The 20,162-nt window shown below is 42.1% G+C and overlaps 1 protein-coding gene across 1 annotated transcript in view; it reads right to left on the bottom strand.

The window, feature by feature from the left end:
* The window catches only part of Uhrf2 (ubiquitin like with PHD and ring finger domains 2), a 70,917-nt gene extending 52,241 nt beyond the window's left edge, over positions 1 to 18,676 (bottom strand). Inside the window, exons 1-2 of the mRNA XM_048346948.1 lie at positions 18,172 to 18,676; positions 9,297 to 9,530 (exon numbers count right to left, since the gene is read on the bottom strand). Coding sequence (XP_048202905.1) covers positions 9,297 to 9,530; positions 18,172 to 18,324 — 387 coding nt within the window. The 5' untranslated portion in view covers positions 18,325 to 18,676. The remainder of the gene's footprint in view (positions 1 to 9,296; positions 9,531 to 18,171) is intronic.
* Between the last annotated feature and the right edge of the window lie 1,486 nt (positions 18,677 to 20,162).

The raw sequence follows: 20,162 nt of genomic DNA, 5'->3' as shown, positions 1-20,162 counted from the left end.
CAACTGACTTTTTCTCTTTTTTTTGGGGGGGGGGGAGGAGGGAGCAGTCCTGAGGCTTGAACCTTGGGCCTGGGCTCTGTCTCTGAGCTTCTTTTTTGCTCAAGACTAACTCTCTACCACTGGAGCCAGTGCCACTTCCATCTTTTTCTTTCTTTTCTTTTGCCGGTCCTGGGACTTGAAATCTGAGCCTGTGCACTGCCCCTGAGCTTCTTTTGCTCAAGGCTAATGCTCTACCATAGCACCACTTCTGGCTTTTTCTGTGATTAATGGAGACTCATGGACTTTTCCTGCCCCACCTGGCTTTTAACTATGGTCCTCCGATCTCAGCCTTCTGAGTAGCCAGGATTACAGGCCTGAGCACCAGCACCGGCCTTCTGGCTTTTTCTGAGTAGCTTATTAGAGATAAGTCTCATGGATTTTCCTGCACAGGTTGGCTTCAAACTTTGATTCTCAGATCTCAGCCTCCTGAATTAGCTAGGATTACAGGTGTGAGCCCCTGGCACTTGGCACCAACTGTCTTCTTACACTTAACACGTCCCATGTCACTCATTAAAACTCAGCACCACAGGGCTGGGAATATGGCCTATTGGTAGAGTGCTTGCCTCATCTACATAAAGCCCTGGGTTCGATTCCTCAGCACCACATACATAGTTTTCTGGCCTTTTGGCCAGAAGGGGCGCTGTGGCTCAAGTGGCAGGATGCTAGCCTTGAGCAAAAAGAAGCCAGGAACAGTGCTCTAAGGCCCTGAGTTCAAGCCCCAGGACTGGCAAAAAAAAAGAAAACTCATTTTCCCAAAGTTTAGTTGGTAAACATTAACAACTACCACTTAAATAAATTACTTCTTGGGGCTTTAGACATGGCTCAAATGGTAAATAACTGTCCAGCAAGTCTGAGACTCTAAGTTCAAACCCTAGCACTGTCAAAAGCAGTAACAATAATTATCATAAGTACAAAATCATTCCTATTTTTCCAGTAAGGTTCAGACATGAACAGACTTGCTCTCAAAAGATACACAACTAAAAAACTGTGACAAACTAGGGACATGTGTTTCTCTACTACACATGCTTCATTCATATTGGATTTCATTAGTATTAATACCTAAAAATGCAATATGGTTCCATTTACATAAAGTTCAAAAGCAAGAAAATTACAGTTATATAAACAGTTTAAATGTTAGCAGTAGGTTGTTAAAAGTCAATAACAGGATAAAAGGAATAACCACAACAATTTTGGTAGTAGTTACAAGTAGAAAAGAGGGAATTATAATCAGAAAAGGCAGAATTCTTTGTTCCTAGAGCATTATTACTGTTTCATAATTTGGATGGTGATTAGAAACACTGAGGCCATACTAGTTCATTAAACTATTCTTTTTGCATGGCCTATTACTTTCATAATTTTAAAAGGTTAAATATAAAAAATTGCATTACGGACAATACACTAAATTAGCAATATTCTTACATGGTTTATTTACATTTTTTTCTGTATTTCCTACAATGAATATAGGACATGTAAAAAGTTTAACAATGTTATACTGCTAACTAAGCCTTAAAACTTAACCATTTTAAAACACATTATTTAGGCTGGATGACAACCATTTCAAAATACAAGTCTCTCCCATTAAAAAAAAAGAATAAGGGGCTGGGGATATGGCCTAGTAGCAAGAGTGCTTGCCTCTTATACATGAGGCCCTGGGTTCAATTCCCCAGCACCACATATACAGAAAATGGCCAGAAGTGGCACTGTGGCTCAAGTGGCAGAGTGCTAGCCTTGAGCAAAAAGAAGCCAGGGACAGTGCTCAGACCCTGAGCCCAAGCCCCAGGACTGGCCAAAAAAAAAAAAAAAGAACTTAGGTATCAAAAGCACACCTTGATTCAGAAAATAAACTGACCAACTATTGCTCAGTTATCAAACATAGCAAGACAAGAAAGATATTGGATAATAAATAACTTCAGATTAAATTTCACATTATGGGGCTAGGAATATGGCCTAGTGGCAAGAGTGCTTGCCTTGTATACATGAAGCCCTGGGTTCGATTCCTCAGCATCAAGTATATAGGAAATGGCCAGAAGTGGCGCTGTGGCTATGGTGGCAGAGTGCTAGCTTTGAGCAAAAAGAAGCCAGGGACAGTGCTCAGGCCCTGAGTTCAAGCCCCAGGACTGGCAAAAAAAACAAACAAAAAATTTCACATTATTTAGATGTTTACTCACTCTAGTGTTGAATAAAGTAACCTAAAATTTCATTATACCCAATTAATCTTAAGTAGCCAAAATACTGTAATCAAAAAGAAGAAAATAGCTGGGTGTTGGTGGCCCGTGCCTATAATGCTTTGCTAATCAGGAGGCTGAGACCTCAGGATCACAATTCCAAGCCAGCCCAACCAGGAAAGTCCAAGACACTCTTATCTCTAAAAAAAACTACTCAGAAAAGGCTGGAATTAGGACTGTGGCTCAAGTGGTAGAGTGCTAGTCTTGAGCACTAGGGACAGCTCCCAGGCCCTGAGTTCAAGCACCAGCACCAGCACAAAAAAATAAAAATTTAAAAAAAAAAAAAAAAAGGGAAGGAGCCAGACACTGGTGGCTCCTGCCTATAATCCTAGCTACTCAGGAAGCTGAGGATTGCAATTTAAAGCTAGCCTGGGCAGGAAAGTACACAGAAAGACAGACAGACAGGCACAGACACACACACACACAAAAAAATATTTTTGGTCAGTCTTGGGGCTTGTACTTAGGGACTGGGCAGTGTCCCTGAGCTCTTTTGCTCACGGATAGCACTCTACCACTTTGAACTACAGCACCACCACTTCTGATTTTCTGGTGGTTAACTGGAGATAACAGTCTCATAGACTTTCTTACTTGGGCTAGCTTTGAACTGTGATTCTCAGATCTCAGCCTCCTAGTAGCTAGAGTTACAGATGTGAGCCACCAGCATCTGGCTAAAGGAAAATCTTTACGAAGTAAAATTACACAGTCAGAAACTCAGGATAAAAGGGAAAACTTCCGTAAATTCTTTGCATATCCTAACTCAAAGAAAAAGGTAACCTAGAAACAATTTAACAAAATTTTGATACACTAATCAAATTTGTATTACAAGAAATAAAGAAAATTTGAAACAACTCAAAAGTAGCAACTTTTAATTAAGATGTTTCATTTTAGTTAAAAAGTTAGCATTTAATAAGAGTTCTAAGATAAAAAGGCGGAGCAAGAGGTTCGAAAACCTTCAGTTTGGTCAATAAAGACTATGTAAAACTTGTGTTACAGAAGCCATGGCTTCTGAAATGATAGATGCCAACTAGTATGGCACAGGACAATAGGAAAGATACCTTAAAAAGGGCATTTCAAGAACTAGCTTGACCTTCACAGACTCAAGGCTGTGCCTCACATATTTTCCTTTAAGAAGACAGTGATTCTAGTGTGTTTGTTCTGCTCAAGTGTTTCTTGAACTCAGTCACCTGGGCACTCAAGAGACTACTATAGCCATGGTCCAAGAGAGCTAGGGCCTGACTTGCACTGAAGACGGCAGCAGACTTTGGCATCATCCACATGATGCTGGTTTTGTGGGCATGCAGAGTGTAAGACTTGCAGGGTTATAAAGGTTTCAATCCAGATTTTAAATACCTAAAGACCAGGAAATATTTATTATGGCCAGGATCCCTGCAAGCAGCAGCCCCTAAGAGGTTAATGCACGAAGCCATTAAGAGTAAATCCTAAGCTGCAATGGAAAGCTCTTAATGTTGGACATGCCAGGAAATCCACAGTCAACACATGAAGCCAGTCTAAGAGAGAAACCATGTAGGCTACAAACAGTAAGACCTTAAGAATGGAGCTTTCCAAGCCCACTGGAGTTCTCATCACAACACCATGTATCCAATATAACAGACATAAATCAGAGGATCTGACTGATGTGTGCCCTGCTGGTTTTCGGTCTGGCTTTGGTGTGATACTTCCTTGCTAGAATCCTACTCCCCACTCTTGGAATGAAACATTTACATTTTGGTAATATGCAACTTTCTTACAGGGCTCAAAGTTAAGGATCTGCTTTGAGTTTCACTAGACTTGAATTTGGACTTTTCAACAATGTTCGAACAATTAAGACCTGGAGTATGATTTAAATACATTTTAGTTGACAAAAAGAGATTCGGAGCTGACTTTGGGGTCTAGGTGTGGAATTTCATGGTTTAGATTTTTTAAATGTCCCCCATAATTCATATGCTAAATACTTGGTCTCCAGTTAGTGGAGGGAGGTTCCAGAAACTTCAGGGAGTGGGGTCATTTTGGAGGTAGCAGGTCCCTGAGGCTTGCCTCAGGTTATGTGATTCTCAGTCTCTCCCTAGCTCCCTTGCTTCCTGTTTACCATAAAGTGACATATTCTTCCATATTCATGATGTTCTGCCCAAGCACACGGGACCTGGTTGTTTGACAGGTATTTTGGTCATAGTACTTAAAAAAAAAGTTACTAATACATGTTGTAAAATAAGAACCTTATTTAAAAAGTAAAACATGAAAAAATAAAGTAGAATATTGTTTGTCCCCTGTTAAAGGCTATGTTTGATTTTAATTTCCACTGTGAGGTATAATATAGAAATGTTGGCATGGTATACCTGTAGTCTCAGCTACTAGAGTGCTGAGACAAGAGAATTACTTGAGCCCAGGAGCTACATGTCAACCTGGGCAACATGGGAAGCAACTATGTAACTAATCTCATAGAAATAAATAAATGTACAAAGATAGCTCATAAGAAAATTCTTTATAGGAATTTATAAGAACACACACACTGTATCTCTCACCCTGTGCCACACTGGGACTGCCAATAAGCTATCATTATATCTGAACAAAAATATAAGGTAAAATAATTTTTGTGTGTTTATGCCACCACTCGGGTTTGAACTCAGGACCTGCCACTGTCCCCTGAGCTTGTTCACTCAAGGCTACCACTCTATTACTTGATCCTCAGTTCCACTACACTGTGTGTGTGTGTGTGTGTGTGTGTGTGTGTGTGTGTGTGTGTGTTTAAGATAAGAGTCTCAGGGAAAGCTGAGTGCCACTGGCTCACACCTATAATTCTAGCTACTCAGGAAGCTGAGATCTAAGGATGACAGTTCAAAGCCAGCCCAGGCAGGAAAAGTATGACTAGCCTTGAGCAAAAGTGCTCAGGGACAGCAGCGACCAGACCCTGGAAGCTGCAGCACCAGCAAAAAACAAGTCTCTCACTTTTCCTATACAGGCTGGCTTCAAACAGGGATTCTCAGATCTCAGCATTTTGAGTAGCTAGGATTACAGGTTTGAATCATCAGCATCCAACTTATAAATTAAAAAAGAAAAGGAAAAAACCTTCAAACATCATTCAGTCTGTGGCATTTTATTACTGGCAAGAGAAAACAGACTAAGACAGATATATGTAAGACAAATAAAATAGATGATGTAGATAAAACAACAAGTTGACTTTCAGTGTTTTAAAATAGCAATACAACAGAAGTAGACCCTTCGAAAATGCCATGAAGAAAGAAAACACAGTTGTTCATCATTATACCACCAACACTTGGAATAGGACTGTCACAGCTGGATAGTCAAAGAAATATTTACTAAAAAGAATAGAGGGAGGCAAGGAGGGACTCAGGCAGGACTACATATGACACTATTTCAATTTATGCCCTAATTTATTTCTAGATTTATGGTATTTTTGTTGGTTTTTTCCCTCTACTAACTGATTAAAGTAAGGAAATCTAATAGTATTACAATATTAGCTTTGTTTTAAAACATTTATTTTCCCACTTATCCACAATAGTAACTTTACCTTCTCAAAAATTTGTTTTTCTCTCCTGCTTTACCACATTATCTAGCACTTCCAGAAAGACATCACACATCAACATTAATTGGCTTTCTCAACTGGCTCGTATTTTCAATGACAGCACTTGAAGTTTTTCATCATCATTAAGCATGATACCAAGCATAGTTTGACACATTCATCTATTTTATCTGTGTAAAATCATTAGTGGACTCAAATGTGTATTTAGATACACAAAATGCTTTAAATTAGATACTTTTTCTTTATTCATTAATACAATGAAATGCACTAGGACATCTCCTAATAATGAACTATCCCCACTTGCTGATATTTTCACACAATACATCAGTTAACAGTCATACCTATTTGGTGGTATTCTCTCTCTCTTTCTCTGGTAGTACTGGAATTTGAACTTACAGCCTTGTACTTGTTAGGCAGGTACTCTATCACTTGAGCCACTCTTTTAAATCTTTTTACTTTATTTTTCAGATAGGGAGACATATTTTTGCCCAGTGCTGGCCTCATAATGTGATTCTCCTATTTATAGCCTCTCATATACCTAGGATCACAGGTGCACACAACCACACCCCGTTTAACGATTGACATAAAGTCTCACTAACTTTTTTGCCTGGGCTTACCTTGAACCATGAGCTTCTTGATCTCTACTTCCTGAGGTTTACAGACAGAGGCTGCTGCACCTGGGTCTTTGCTAGCTTAAGTCCTTCCATATTTATGCTTGCATTTTTCTTAAGATTCAAAATTAAATCTATTTGCATTTCCTTAAATAAAATTTTCACCTATTGAATTTTAATCTTCAAAACACTTGAAATCTGAGTTTAATTTATCTTTATCTGAATGTCAATTCATCCCAACTAATAAACAAGTTGCAAAACTAGAAAAGGAAAAAACAAAACTGTCACTGTTATAATGGAATTTGAAACCACTGCAGGACAAAAATGTCAATAAATAAGTCAACAGTACTTCTTATACTCAAGAAAATTAATTATCATTTACAAAGATAACCACCTAGCCAGGCACTAGTGGCTCACTCAAGCCAGTAATCGTAACTACTCAGGAAGCCCAAAACTGAGGATCAATGTTCAAAGCCAGCTGGAAGAGATAAGTCCTTGAGACTTGTCTCCATTTAACCACCAAAAAGCTAGAAATGAAGGTCAAATGGTAAGAAGGCGAGTCTTTAGTGAAAAAACTAAGGGACAGAGCCCAGGTCCTGAGTTCAAGCCTCAGTAGAGGTATTAGAAAAACAAGGTAATACTACTAGAAATAGATCAAACAAGAGTATTCATTAAAAGATATGGGGCACCAATGGCTCATGTCTGTAATCATACTTACTCAGGAGGATAAGATCTAAGCATCACAGTTCAAAGCTAGCCTGAGCAGGAAAATCCATGAGATCTTTATTTCTAATTAACCACTAAAAAAGCTGTAAGGTGCACTAGGCTCAAGTAGTAAACTGCCTTTTGAGCACAAAAAGCTCAGGGACAGTACCCAGGCCCCGAGTTCAAGCCCGGTAAGCCCCACATACCACCAAAAAAGATGTCAAAAGATCTAAATCAATGGACATGTCTATCATGTTCATGAATTAAAAGACCTACCATGTTCATGAATTAAGAAATTCAGCATTGCCAGGAACTCATGCTTTATTCCTAACTAGTAGGAGACTGAGAACGAAGGATCATGGTTCAAAGCCAGCCGGGGCAAAAAAGCCCACAAGACTTTGATCTCCAATTAACTATCAAAAAAAGCTGTAAGTGGGGCTGGGAATATGGCCTAGTGGCAAGAGTGCTTGCTTCATACACATGAAGCCCTGGGTTCGATTCCCCAGCACCACATATATAGAAAACAGCAAGAAGTGGTGCTGTGGCTCAAGTGGCAGAGTGCTAGCCTTGAGCAAAAAAGAAGCCAGGAACAGTGCTCAGGCCCTGAATCCAAGGCCCAAGACTGGCAAAAAAAAAAAAAAAGCTGTAAGTGGAGCTGTGGCTCAAGTGGTAGAGAACTAGCCATGAGCAAAAAAGCCCAAGAACAGCCCCCAGGCCCCGAGTTCAAGTCCCAGGACTAGCACAAAAACAAAATCATAAACAAAAATCAAAACAAACAAAAAACCCCTCAGCACTGTTAAAGGTGTTAATCTGAGTTGTAGATGCAATCCCACTGAAACCCTAACAAATGGTTTGTAGAGTTTTGATAATTCTAACAATTTTAATTTCAATTGCTTCAAATGTTTATAATCCCAAAGCCTAGGCACTCTAGAAGACTGAAACAAAGTTCCAGAATTAGAAGAAATCAAAAAAGGCTATAAGGCTAGTTGTTACAATGCTATGGACACATGGGTAGACAGATAGGCAAATGGAACAAAAGAAAGCAGTCTGATGGAAGCCATTGAGTGAACAATCAGAACTTCTATTGTTGGATAGAAATCTAAAGAAAAATTTGAACATATGCATTGAAACACACACTGAAGGTTCAATAACACCAGTAAAAGCAACTGAAGCTGGAAACAGCCAGACATCTATTAATTGTGGATTAACTATATAGTACCATGTTAACACAACAGAATGTAATAGAATGAAAGAATAAAACAGCTATATGCACCAGAAAAATCTCTCAATGTTGGAGAAAGTAGAATTATCATCATTAAAAATTCCACTATAGATAAAACATTGTTTAAAGAAATATATACAGATTGTAAAGCCAAAGAGAAACAAAATGATCACAAAAGTCAGAATAAATAGTTTACCTCTTAGAGAGGAAAATAGTATTCTGGAAGGAGCACACAGCTTTAAAAAGACATCATTCTATTTGATGGAATTACATGTATTTGCTTTATCATTCTCTGAACTATACATATGCATGTTACATTTATCTGCATAATTCACAGCAAACTTTTTTTTGTTTTGTTTTGTTTTCGCCAATCCTGGTGCTTGAACTCAGAGCCTGAGCACTGTCCCTGGCTTCTTTTTGCTCAAGGCTAGCACTCTACCACTTGAGCCACAGCACCACTTCTGGCATTTTCTGTATATGTGGAGCTGAGGAATCGAACCCAGGGCTTCATGTATATGAGGCAAGCACTCTACCACTAGGCCATATTCCCAACCCCTCACAGCAAACTTTTTTTTGTTTGTTTGTTTGTTTGTTTTTTGTTTTTGGCCAGTCCTGGGCCGTCAACTCAGGGCCTGAGCACTGTCCCTGGCTTTTTTTTTTTTTGCTCAAGGCTAGCACTCTGCCACTTGAGCCACAGCGCCACTTCTGGCCATTTTCTGTATATGTGGTGCTGAGGAATTGAACCCAGGGCCTCATGTATACAAGGCAAGCACTCTTGCCACTAGGCCATATTCCCAACCCCCTCACAGCAAACTTTTAAAGACTACTTTTAAAAGTTAGACTATGAACAGCTCAATCTTGAGTTTCAAATGGCAATCAGTGTTTACTTATTCATGATGTCTTGAGTCAGGTAGACATCTACATTCTCACAATTAAGAAGTATGAGGGCAACATACCTTATACAGTCCAAAGCCAGGATCAATGAGACAAGCACGAGCTGATGTAGATGGCTGACTGGAAGATCCCACCCTTGCAGTTTTCTTTACTTTAGGTGGACTATTAGAACAGGGTTTAGCCTGTATATCAGTCTGTTTAGATGTGCTAGGAAGATCAGAGTCTGGGCGTACTAGTAGCTGAATTATATCATTCAGTCCAACATTATAGTCAAATAAAGTATATCCATTTTCCAACTAGAAAAGAAAAAGAAAACAATATTGAAATGTTTCTCTCAAAACAATTTTCCTACATTTTTATTTGCCCAAATGTCTAAGCCAAACTATTCTAATAAAATTCATAGCACTATAACTTTGTGATCTTGAAACCATTCTTACAGTTGATATTCTCTGATGTATCTTCTCTGGACCCCAATAAATTCTTAAGAACCACTCCACATTAACTAGAGAGAACACTGCTTGTCATTATTTTTTAAAGCACAGATAGCTCTGTCATCATGATCCTCCTTCCCCCACCAAAAATCCTCCAACAACCACCACACCTCTATACTTGTCTCACTAACTCTGCTTTAGATTTAGTGTTAGAGACAGGCCTTGGCTATGTAGCCCAGGATGGCCTCTAATTCAAGATCTTTCTACTCTAGTCTCATGAGTGCTGGGATTATAGTTGTGCCTAGCTTTCTCAACAAATATTGTTTCGGAGCTGGGAATACAGCCTAGTGGCAAGAGTGCTTGTCTCCAATACATGAAGCCCTGGGTTTGATTCCTCAGCACCACATATATATATATAAAACGGCCAGAAGTGGCACTGTGGCTCAAGTGGTAGAGTGCTAGCCTTGAGCAAAAAGAAGCCAGGGACAGTGCTCAGGCCCTGAATTCAAGGCCCAGGAATGGCCAAAAAAAAAAAAAAAACCAAAAAACATATTCAACAAATATTGTTTCATTTTAATGAATAGTGCCTGAATCAGCTGGAAGGAAAAAAAGTAAATTTTAAATTAAAACAAGTTGTTTTATGACCTTGTGTTCATAGTGATTAAGTCAAATAGTTTGTATTTCTGAAACACTGTAAAGTTTTTATGTTATATCCCACTTACCTAAAGTTCTCTTAATTCTATGCAACTCCAAAGATTAAGTTTTATCAGGAAGTCTTCCAGGATGAACAGCAAATAAATTACCTTGCATAAATTATGTATATTTTGAGATAACATGTTTTGAGATGTATTCCCTCACAAAACAAATGTTTGAAGTCCTACTTCAGAGTAGGTCAATAGGCTCAAGGTATAGCACAGTGGGAGAGCATCTACTCAGTACTCACAAGGCCCTAGCTTCATGCCACCTTCTCCACCCCCCAAATAATCCTATCTCTGAATCTGAGCTTATTTGGAAATAGTATATTTAGAGGTAATCTGGGTATACATTTGAGTAAAGAAATGCACAACGTTTGCCAATACTTCCAGCTACTCAGGAGACTATGGTAGAAGTAGAATGGGGGTGGTGGGAGTGGTGTTCTGGCTCCACCTAAGCTGAATTCCATTGGTGCCATCTTTGATTCCAGCTATGGAAGAGGCCACAGGAAGAAGGACTGCAGGCTAAGGCCTGGCTGGGCAAAAGCAAGAAACCCTACCAGAGAAGGGTGGGGGTGGGGGTGGGGGAAGAGAAAAAAGGGTTGGAGTATATGGCTCAAATGATGGAGAACCAACCTGGCAATTGCCAGTTGAGGAAAGTTGAAGTCCTGAGTGCAAACAACTAAAATTAAGACAAAACCTATGATTATAGACTGAGTATTATCTTCCCCAAATTTATATGTTGGATTCTTAACTAAAACTGTTCTTCAAAAAGGGAATTAAGTTAAAACTAAGTCACTAGGGTGGGCCTGGAGACAGACACAAAAACACAAGGAAATTCTCCTATAGAGCTATCAGAGAACAGATAAATTCTAGCCTCTAGAAGGGAAACAAATTTGTTTCTTTTGTTTTCATTTTTGCCAGTGCTGGGCTTTAACTTGGGGTCTGGGCACTGTCCCTGAGCTTCTTTCTTTTGCTCAAGGCTAGCACTCCACCACTTGAGCCACACCCCCACTTCCAGTTTTTTCTGTTTATGTGGTACTGAGAAATTGAACCCATGGCTTCATGCATGCTAGGCAAGCTCTACCACTAAGTCACACTCCCAGCCCAATTTCTGTGGTTTTGAGCCACTGAAGCATTTTGAAACCTTGTTTCAAAATAGCACTAGGTAACTAATTCTCCACTGTGTTTTTATAACATACAGTTGGCTCTTTCACTATTATACAATTAAATAAGAAAACTGAGCTTACAGATCAGACTATCACTGCCCTGGAAACACTTACACTGGTCATTTCCCTCTCCTAATAATGTAATATTTAATCACCATTCACAACTATCTAACACAACCTAAAATTTGTGAAGTCAACCAAACAAAAAATATGTCTGTCCTTTAATTATAAGCTCATATGTGCACTAGGCCAATAATTGTATATTTAGGTGATCCAAGAACACCCCTATTACAACCTACAAGTTACAAGCATTCACATTGATTAAGTAGAACAAGGGATCAAGAATGTTACAAACTGTCAGTAGAGGAATTAAATTAGGTATTATCTCATGTTAACTTGACTAGGGGCTGGCTGAAAATGCAATTTAGGGGTAATGGCAGAGTAACTAACTAGTATAGGCACAGTCTTACAAAACACACACACACACACACACACACACACACACACACACACACGAAATATCGGCAAGGCAGTAAGCAGATAAGCCCTTAAATCAATTGGAATGTCAATATAATATGTATCAGGAAAACAACAACAAAGAACACCATTAATCCATAATCCTGGGTGGGGGAGGGACAATAGCAAAAAAAATAAATAAATCCAATAAACCTCCACTAATTCTGGAAGCAATGGAAAAAAAAACTGACTAAACACTCAAACCAGGAACACTCTGACAATTACCTCCCCCCCAAAAATGTCGTATTTATCGAGTACAAAATAAAAGTTTCTCTGTAATAGCTAGAGTATTCCCACAACAAAGATAGCAGTTAAAGAAAGGCATAAAAGCTTGGTGCCCATGGCGCAACACTTGTAATCCTATCTACTTAGGAGGCTGAGATCTGAGGATTGCTACTTGAAGCCAGAATAAACTACTCTGAAAAAGCCAGAAGTAGTGCTGTGACTTAGGTGGCAGAGCACTAGCCTTGAGCACAGAGGCTCAGGGACAGTACCTAGGCTCTGAGTTCAAGCCTCAAGAATCTGCCCCCTCCAAGGCAGGGAGAGGAATAAAGATGAGCACCATGGTTCAGGCCTGCAATTCCTGTACTTGGAAGGCCATGGCAAGAGGATCGGTAATTCTAGCCCTGGGCTACATGATGAGGCCATCTCCCAATCCCTCCCTGTAGGAGGAGAGTTTGAACTCAGGGTTTTGTGCTTGCTAGGCAGAAGCTCTACCACTGGAGCCATGTCCCAACCCTTTATGCTTATTTTTAAATTATTTTATTTTTTCAAATAGGGTCTCATGCTTTCCCCCTTAGCCAGCCTCTACCAGCAATCCTCCCACCTCTGCTTCCTACTATCTGGAACTACAGTTGTAAGTTACCATGCCATGCTTTCATGAGCATTTTCCTGGTAAGTCTGAGACACAAGAATCAGGGGGATCTTGAGGGACATCCCTACTCTCAACTCTGACTAGTTTCTATAAAATGACCATCAAGAGCAAATATTAAGTTGCTTTGAATGGTACTCTTTTTAAACTTGATCTGACAGAAAAAGTATGTCTAAAGTGAGAGTAGAACCCTAAGCAATCAAGGAATGAAGCTATATAACAAAAGTTGTAACTTGCCTAGAGTCAATCTTTCTTCACATCATCACATACTTTTTCCTTCACATTGTATGTTCTGCTCTAATTCATAGGTATCCTTCCAATGTTTCTGGAATAATCATTATTATTCAGTACATAAAAAATTACACACAACTTTATTCTACAAAGCTTCACATGTTGTAATGACCTGTTCTGAGTATTCCAATGGTTTGCTTTAGGATACTGTTGTTCTTTCATATTAATGAAGGCAAGGACTGGGTTATCTCTGCCTTTCAAATTATGCTAAGAAGAAAGGGATGGATTCATCTAGAAATCACAGATTTCTATGAGCTCTGGGTATGTAACTATAACTCATCAATGTCTCATAGAAGTAAATGTTTGAGACCTGCCATCTTAGGATTTGGGATGGAAGATTTTCAGTTCTGGAGAATGAATGGTTGGTTAAGTCTTTGCTTTGCCAGACTGCACAGTTGATTTTTTACTGGACTGAAAGGACCAATTCCAAGACATAGGAAGGAATAACAATGACAAAAGGGAGACGTTGGGGGGGGGAGGGGTAGGGAACAGTGGCAGAATCTAAAAAGGCAGTCCCAAGGGACTAGGAATGACAAGGGCAAAACAACCTTCATGTATTCTTCACATTATATAAATACCTATACACATTCCTTTAAATAGGCAATACTCTTTCTACTGCAGCGAAAAGAATACAGAGGCAATAAAAAGACTGTTTTTTTCTTCGGTTATGGTTCTTGCTTCACAGAATCTATTTAAGCTATACTAGTGATAACAAAAGAGGAAGGGTAGAAAGAACCCTTTCAAAGTAGTAAGATCTCTAGATTCTCAAAGATTTAGAGAACAAAGTCAAACTCCAATGATGTGGTACATGCCTATAACCCAAGAACTTGGGAAGCTGAGGCAGGTGGTACTCAATTTTGAGACCAGGCTGGGCTACATTGCAAGACCTTGTCTCAAAAAGTAAAATATAAAAAACAAAAAAAGTTGGGTGCCAGTGGCTTATGCCTATAATTCTATCTATTCACCAAGCTGAGACTTGGAGGATCTCAGTTAGAAGCCACTGGGGACAGAAAAGTCTGTGAGGGGCTGGGAATATGGCCTAGTGGTAGAGTGCTTGTCTCGCATACATGAAGCCCTGGGTTCGATTTCTCAGCACTACATAAATAGAAAAAGCCAGAAGTGGTACTATGGCTCAAGTGGTAGAGTGCTAGCCTTGAGCAAAAAGAAGCCAGGAACGGTGCTCAGACCTGAGTTCAAGCCCCAGGACTGGCCAAAAAAAAAAAAAAAGAGAAAGGAAGGGAGGGACGGAGGGAGGGAAGGAGGGAGGGAGGCAAGGAGGAAGGAAGGAAGGAAGGAAGGAAGGAAAGAAGGAAGGAAGGAAGGAAGGAAAAAAGAAGTGTCTATGAGACACTTCAGCAAAAAGTTGGACTGGAAGTATGGCTCAAGTTAGTGTAAGCTGTGAGCAAGCAAGCTGGATGAGGCCCTGAATTCAAGACCTGGTCTGTCTCTCTCTCTCTCTCTCTCTCTCTCACACACACACACACACACACACACACACGGATCTATCAATACAGGTCTTGTCTTGACAAAAAACATCCATTTTCCAGTGTCTCAAACTCAACTTCCCTGACAAAGTTCAAATAAGGCTTCCCTACTCTAACCAGAATATCAGCCCTAAATTCCAAGTGCCTACTTTGATCCTCTTCAGTGGAGTAAAGGGCTAGAGAAATGGCTCAAAAATCCTTGCTACTCAGGAGGCTGGGATCTAAGGATTGAGGTTCAAATCTAGCCCAGGCAGGAAAGTCTATGAGATTCTTATCTCCAATTAACCACCAGAAAACAAAGTGGCACTGCGCTAGCCTTGAGTGAAAAAGCTCAGGGACAGAATCCAGGCCCTGAGTTCAAGCCTCACACACAAAGCCCCGTACCATGGGGGCAGGGGAAAGTAGAGCCAATTTTGCTGCTTCTCAAACTAAATCTGCATACAGATCACTTAAAGACCAAGTTAAAATACAGATTCTACTTCAGTAGGTAGATGTGTTATGAAGTGCCCATGCAAAACTAATGTTACTGGAACCAGTAAACAGTTTAAATAGTAGGAGGCTATCCTATTGATATTCATTTTCAAATATGAATTTTCATCAGAATCTTGTGGGGTCTTGTTAGCTATGTACTTAGAAGTCTGAAATACCTCTAAAATCTGTAATAAATACCTACAAATAAGTCTAATACACACCAAAGTTTAAAAGTAGAAGACTTAACAAATGGGGAAAGGGGCTAACATTGTACAATGTCATTTCTTTGTGTGTGTGTGTGCTGGTCCTGAGGATTGAACTCAGGGCCTGAGTACTGTCCTTGGACTTTTTTGCTCAAGGCTAGCACTGTACCACTACCACTTGAGCCATAACTTCACTTCTGGCTGGTGGTTCATGCTTGTAATCCTACCTACTCAGGAAGCTGAGATCTAAGTTACAGTTCAAAGCCAGCTTGGGTGGGAAAATCTGTGAGACTCTTAGTTCCAATTAACCACGAGAAAGCCAGAAGTAGAGCTGTGGCTCAAGTGGTAGCGTTACAGCCTTGAGCAGAAAAGCCCAGGGACAATATCCAGGCCCAGAGTTCAAGAACAACCAGGAAAAAAAAAAAAAAAGCCATATGGCCTTTCCTGCCCAGATTGGCCTCAAACCACAATTCTCAGATCTCAGCTTTCTGAGTGACTAGGACTATAGGTATGAGCCACCAGCACCCAGATGTTTATGTTTGTGTGTGTGTGTGTGTGTGTTTTAGTCAGTGTCTTGTTTTGTTACCAAGATAGATTCAAGATACTGTCTCGACCTTCCAAGTAAGCTGGAAATACCATACTATCTTGTACCAATTAGTTTTTATTAACAATTTTTTTTTTTTTTGGCCAGTCCTGGGCCTTGGACTCAGGGCCTGAACACTGTCCCTGGCTTCTTCCCGCTCAAGGCTAGCACTCTGCCACTTGAGCCACAGCGCCGCTTCTGGCCGTTTTCTGTATATGTGGTGCTGGGGAATCGAACCTAGGGCCTCGTGTATCCGAGGCAGGCACTCTTGCCACTAGGCTATATCCCCAGCTCAAACAATTTTTTTTATTTATGAATGTTTTACCATGTAGCAGTAAACCATCTTGAGAAAAGACTTCCCTTTTTCTGATGAGCACAAAGCTATTTTATAGGCCAGTAACAGTCCTGTGGTGCCAATGAAGTAGTTGCCTGATGCAGGCACACTATACTCTAAAGATTATGGATCTCTAAAGACAAATAAGGATGCCACACAACTTGTCAGTTCATAAGGACATGAACAAGATTGGAGTAGTATCTTCATTTCTTCTACATCAACGGCTGGCATCAATGTAGGTTATCTGCTGCCAGGGGAAGAAGTACAAAGAAAGCTTGGACTGGATAGTTTTTTCTAGAATCTGGAACTATGTTCCTGTTTACTGAAATTCTACTTTGTAGCTCTGAATTTAATTCATTCTCTACCATGTCCTCAAGAGATCCAGAAGCACTATAGTTTGGAGTATTTGATCACTAGACTTTAGGAGGGTCATCAAGAAATACAGTCTCATTCTTCATTTCTAGCTCTGGCTCTGAGGCCACCAAAGTGTCCTAGAAATTTATGTACTATTTTTACTTACTAGAAAATAAAATTCAAACAACTCAGATGCTTTTCACCTGTAACTAAAAGGAGAAAAGTTTTCTGCCACTTGAGGCACTGAAACACTAAACTATCAGTATTTAATACATATACAACTATTTCAAAGCAAAGCTTACAATTGAGTGTGGCAGTTCTTTATACAAGTCACAAATACTTGTGTTTTGTGTTTGGATGCATACACAAAACAACAAAATCTGGCTGGCTTTTTATCATAGTGTAATTTTCTTTTACTCTGAAGGATATGTACAGTCCTAGAAAGGTACGCCTGTGAAAGGGAGAAAAATATTCCTTGCAAACCTTTTGCAGCCTGTAGGCTACTTCTACCGAATCAAAATGAACTGCATTTATTTAAAACTTCAGGATGGGAGCCAAACTGATCTATCAAATGCAGGAAGCCAACTTTTCAATGAAATAACAATGACAAAAGACAAAAAAAAAAAAAAGATAGGCCTTGGGTCTGTTCAGGCATGGTCCATTACAGTTACTGGTGGGACTGGAAATATCGCAGACTGACCAGATCTTGGCAAATACCATACAACTATCATAGGAGATGCTCACAATCACTCTCACAGCCGAAACACTTTCAAGCCTCCAAGTTACTTCTGGCAACGGTACAGTGCTGTTTAAAAAGCCTGAATAGGGAGAATACACGAAAGTGTGTGGTAAGAAGAGCCCCCTGGGAATGAACCCCAGCCCCAGAAACGTTAGTGTAAACCCAGCCCCAGGTTACATCAATCGCTCCAGTAGCCCAGGTTTCTGGCTCATCCAAGACCGATGCCACTATCTAGGTAGGACACACAGGGAAAGAAGGGACCAAAATGTTCAAAAAATCCTTCTTATCCAAGCGTGTCCAGACCTCCTTTCTAGGCTGTGCCAGAGACGACAAATGTCATCGTACTTTCTCTCTTCTACCTGGGTACGAAGACACGAAGCGGACCCTAGCAAAGTCAAAGGAGAAGCCAGCTCGCGCCTCCCGCGCTGTGGCATGGCTGGCCAGCGCCCGCTGCCGTCCCCAACCTCCAAGGCCTCCCGAGCGCGGGAAGCCAGGAATCCAGAACCCAGGGCAGGCTGAGCCTGAGGACGCGCTGTCCCGCCGGATAAACAACGGCCAGGTCTCCACGTCCCGGGCTGTCCTCCCCTCTCAACCCAGTAGGCGCACCTGTAGTCGCATCCCTCCCTCACCCTGTCTCCACCACCACCCCACACACCGCAGGCCCGGGCCCCGCACCCCTGCCCACCCGAGGCGGAGCCCGCACGTGCGTCGCGTCCAGCCTCAGGCCCACGCATCCCCAGGCGGCGCCCAGTGGGCTCCCGCCCAGAGCTTCGCGAGGGGCCAGGCGGGTGCGCTTCACCTGTTTGCCCCGGTAGAAGAGACGCTGGCACTCGGGCCGCACGTCGAACAGCGCCCAGACCCGCTCGCGTAGCTCTTCAATGGTGGCTTTGCGAGAAACGTCCTCGATGGTGCGCGTCTGGGAGCCGTCGATGGTGCGAACCTGGATCCACATCTTGGTACCAGGAAAAGGAGGCCGGGTTCCCCTTTGTCTCCCCCGGTGCTCGGGACGCCGCGCCCCGCCTGGCCCGCGCTGCCTTCCCGGGCGGCTCCGGATCTCCGCCGCGGGCAGGCGAGCGAGCGCGCGCGCGCGCACGGGCGAGGAAGACGGACCAGACTCGCGGTCGGACTCGCAGCGGCGGCGCCTCCCAGACCGCGCGCCCGCCCAGCCCAGCAGAGGAGGAGGGAAAACCGGAACTGGCCCCGAGGCGCTATGGCAGCCTCCGCCTCACAAATGGGAAGAAGCCGAGTCCGGGCCGCGCCGAGTGTTTACTTAGGGGAGCTGTAGCTCCCACATGGAGGTCACGGCGCCAACCCAGATCTCGCGAGATCCACGCGGAGCTCCGCCCGCCTGAAAGAGGAAGCCGGCGGAGGAGGAGGTTTCAAATCCGTGGGTGCCAAAATAGGAAGAGGCGTTGGTGGGCGGGCCCAGGGCGGGGCGGGGCCTGAGGGAGGCGGGGCTTCCGAGAACCGTTAGTGGGCGCCATTCTCCTGCACCTGGGCGCGGGGCACGCCCTCCATCCCTGGCTTTAGGGTTTGCTCCTAGCTGCTGTCCTTTGGGATCCTGGTTTGGGGACCCAAGGAGGCGGGCGGCACCTGTGGCCTACCAGGTACCGCCTTGAGGTGTCAAAAAACACACCCGAAATAGTCCCGATGTGCATTCGTGTGGTTACGAAATGGGGGAAGGAGAGCGCACCCTCATCTCTGAGCACTGAGGGCATGGCCGAGTCGCACCGCGCTCGCCAGACAGCACACCACCCACGATCTGGCGGGACCGGGAAAAGGCTCCGGGACCCGCCGAGTGCTACCGCTGGCTTGCGCGGATTCCCGCGCCCCACGCGCTGGGCCCGGCGGAGGTCTCTCTCCGCCCCGCGCCCGCCGTGCTGTACCCCGGAGCCTCAGAGTCCACCTTCGCGCCCGCGGTGCCTCGGGCCTAAGAAGATCGTGTACGCTGAGAACCCCACAGAGATCTCACTGGGGACACAGTCTGTCCAGCAGGCCCGGGGCGGCATTCCCTAACGGGAGGGTATATACAAATACAAGCCTGTCTTCCTGAGAAGGGAGAACCCTTATGAAAGAAAACAACTTCATATTTTCCCAAATCGGTAACCTGAATATTTAGAGCGATGTAACTGGCCCCATGGCGGAGTAGTATTTGTATGGCTATCGATCAAAATGGTTACACACACAGATGACACCAATAGATATTATTTTTTAAATGGCCTAACACAGGAAGGACTGGAAAAACACGAATTTTTATTCCTGCCCTTAATGAAAAGTTCACATTCACCTATCACCTCAAAATGTAATTCCTCCTGCTTGCTTCCAATTTACACTAAATATTGTATACTCGTTACATATGTATATTTAATAATTGGTATGTCTAAACGCACAGCTACTTAAGAAAGGTAAATATTTGCTATTACAAGGTCATACAGCTTTTTTCCCCCTAGTTCCTGGCTCAACAATGTATACACATGTACAGTAGTATGAGTATGGTATATTGTAGTCAGGGGCAACATTTAAATGAGACCTTCCTGGATTGAGACAGACCAGAATTATAATATGCTTTGCTGTTTAGTTAAAAATGTGGTCTTGGACTTGCTTTACATTCCCTACTGTAAACACCTAATGAATGTGAAGTGCTTAGATCAGTGCCTATTCTTCAGGAGCTCACAATAAAGCATTTTAGTTTTATCTGTTTCAAGATTTAGATACAATGTTCAAAGAGGAGAGGATACTTAAGCAAAGACTGAAAGTGTGCATTTTACACTTCAGAAGAGATTGCACATC

The sequence above is a fragment of the Perognathus longimembris genome, chromosome 1, assembly GCF_023159225.1.
Source record: "Perognathus longimembris pacificus isolate PPM17 chromosome 1, ASM2315922v1, whole genome shotgun sequence".
Taxonomy (NCBI): Eukaryota; Metazoa; Chordata; class Mammalia; order Rodentia; family Heteromyidae; genus Perognathus; species Perognathus longimembris.
This window is presented reverse-complemented; position numbering and strand designations above follow the sequence as displayed.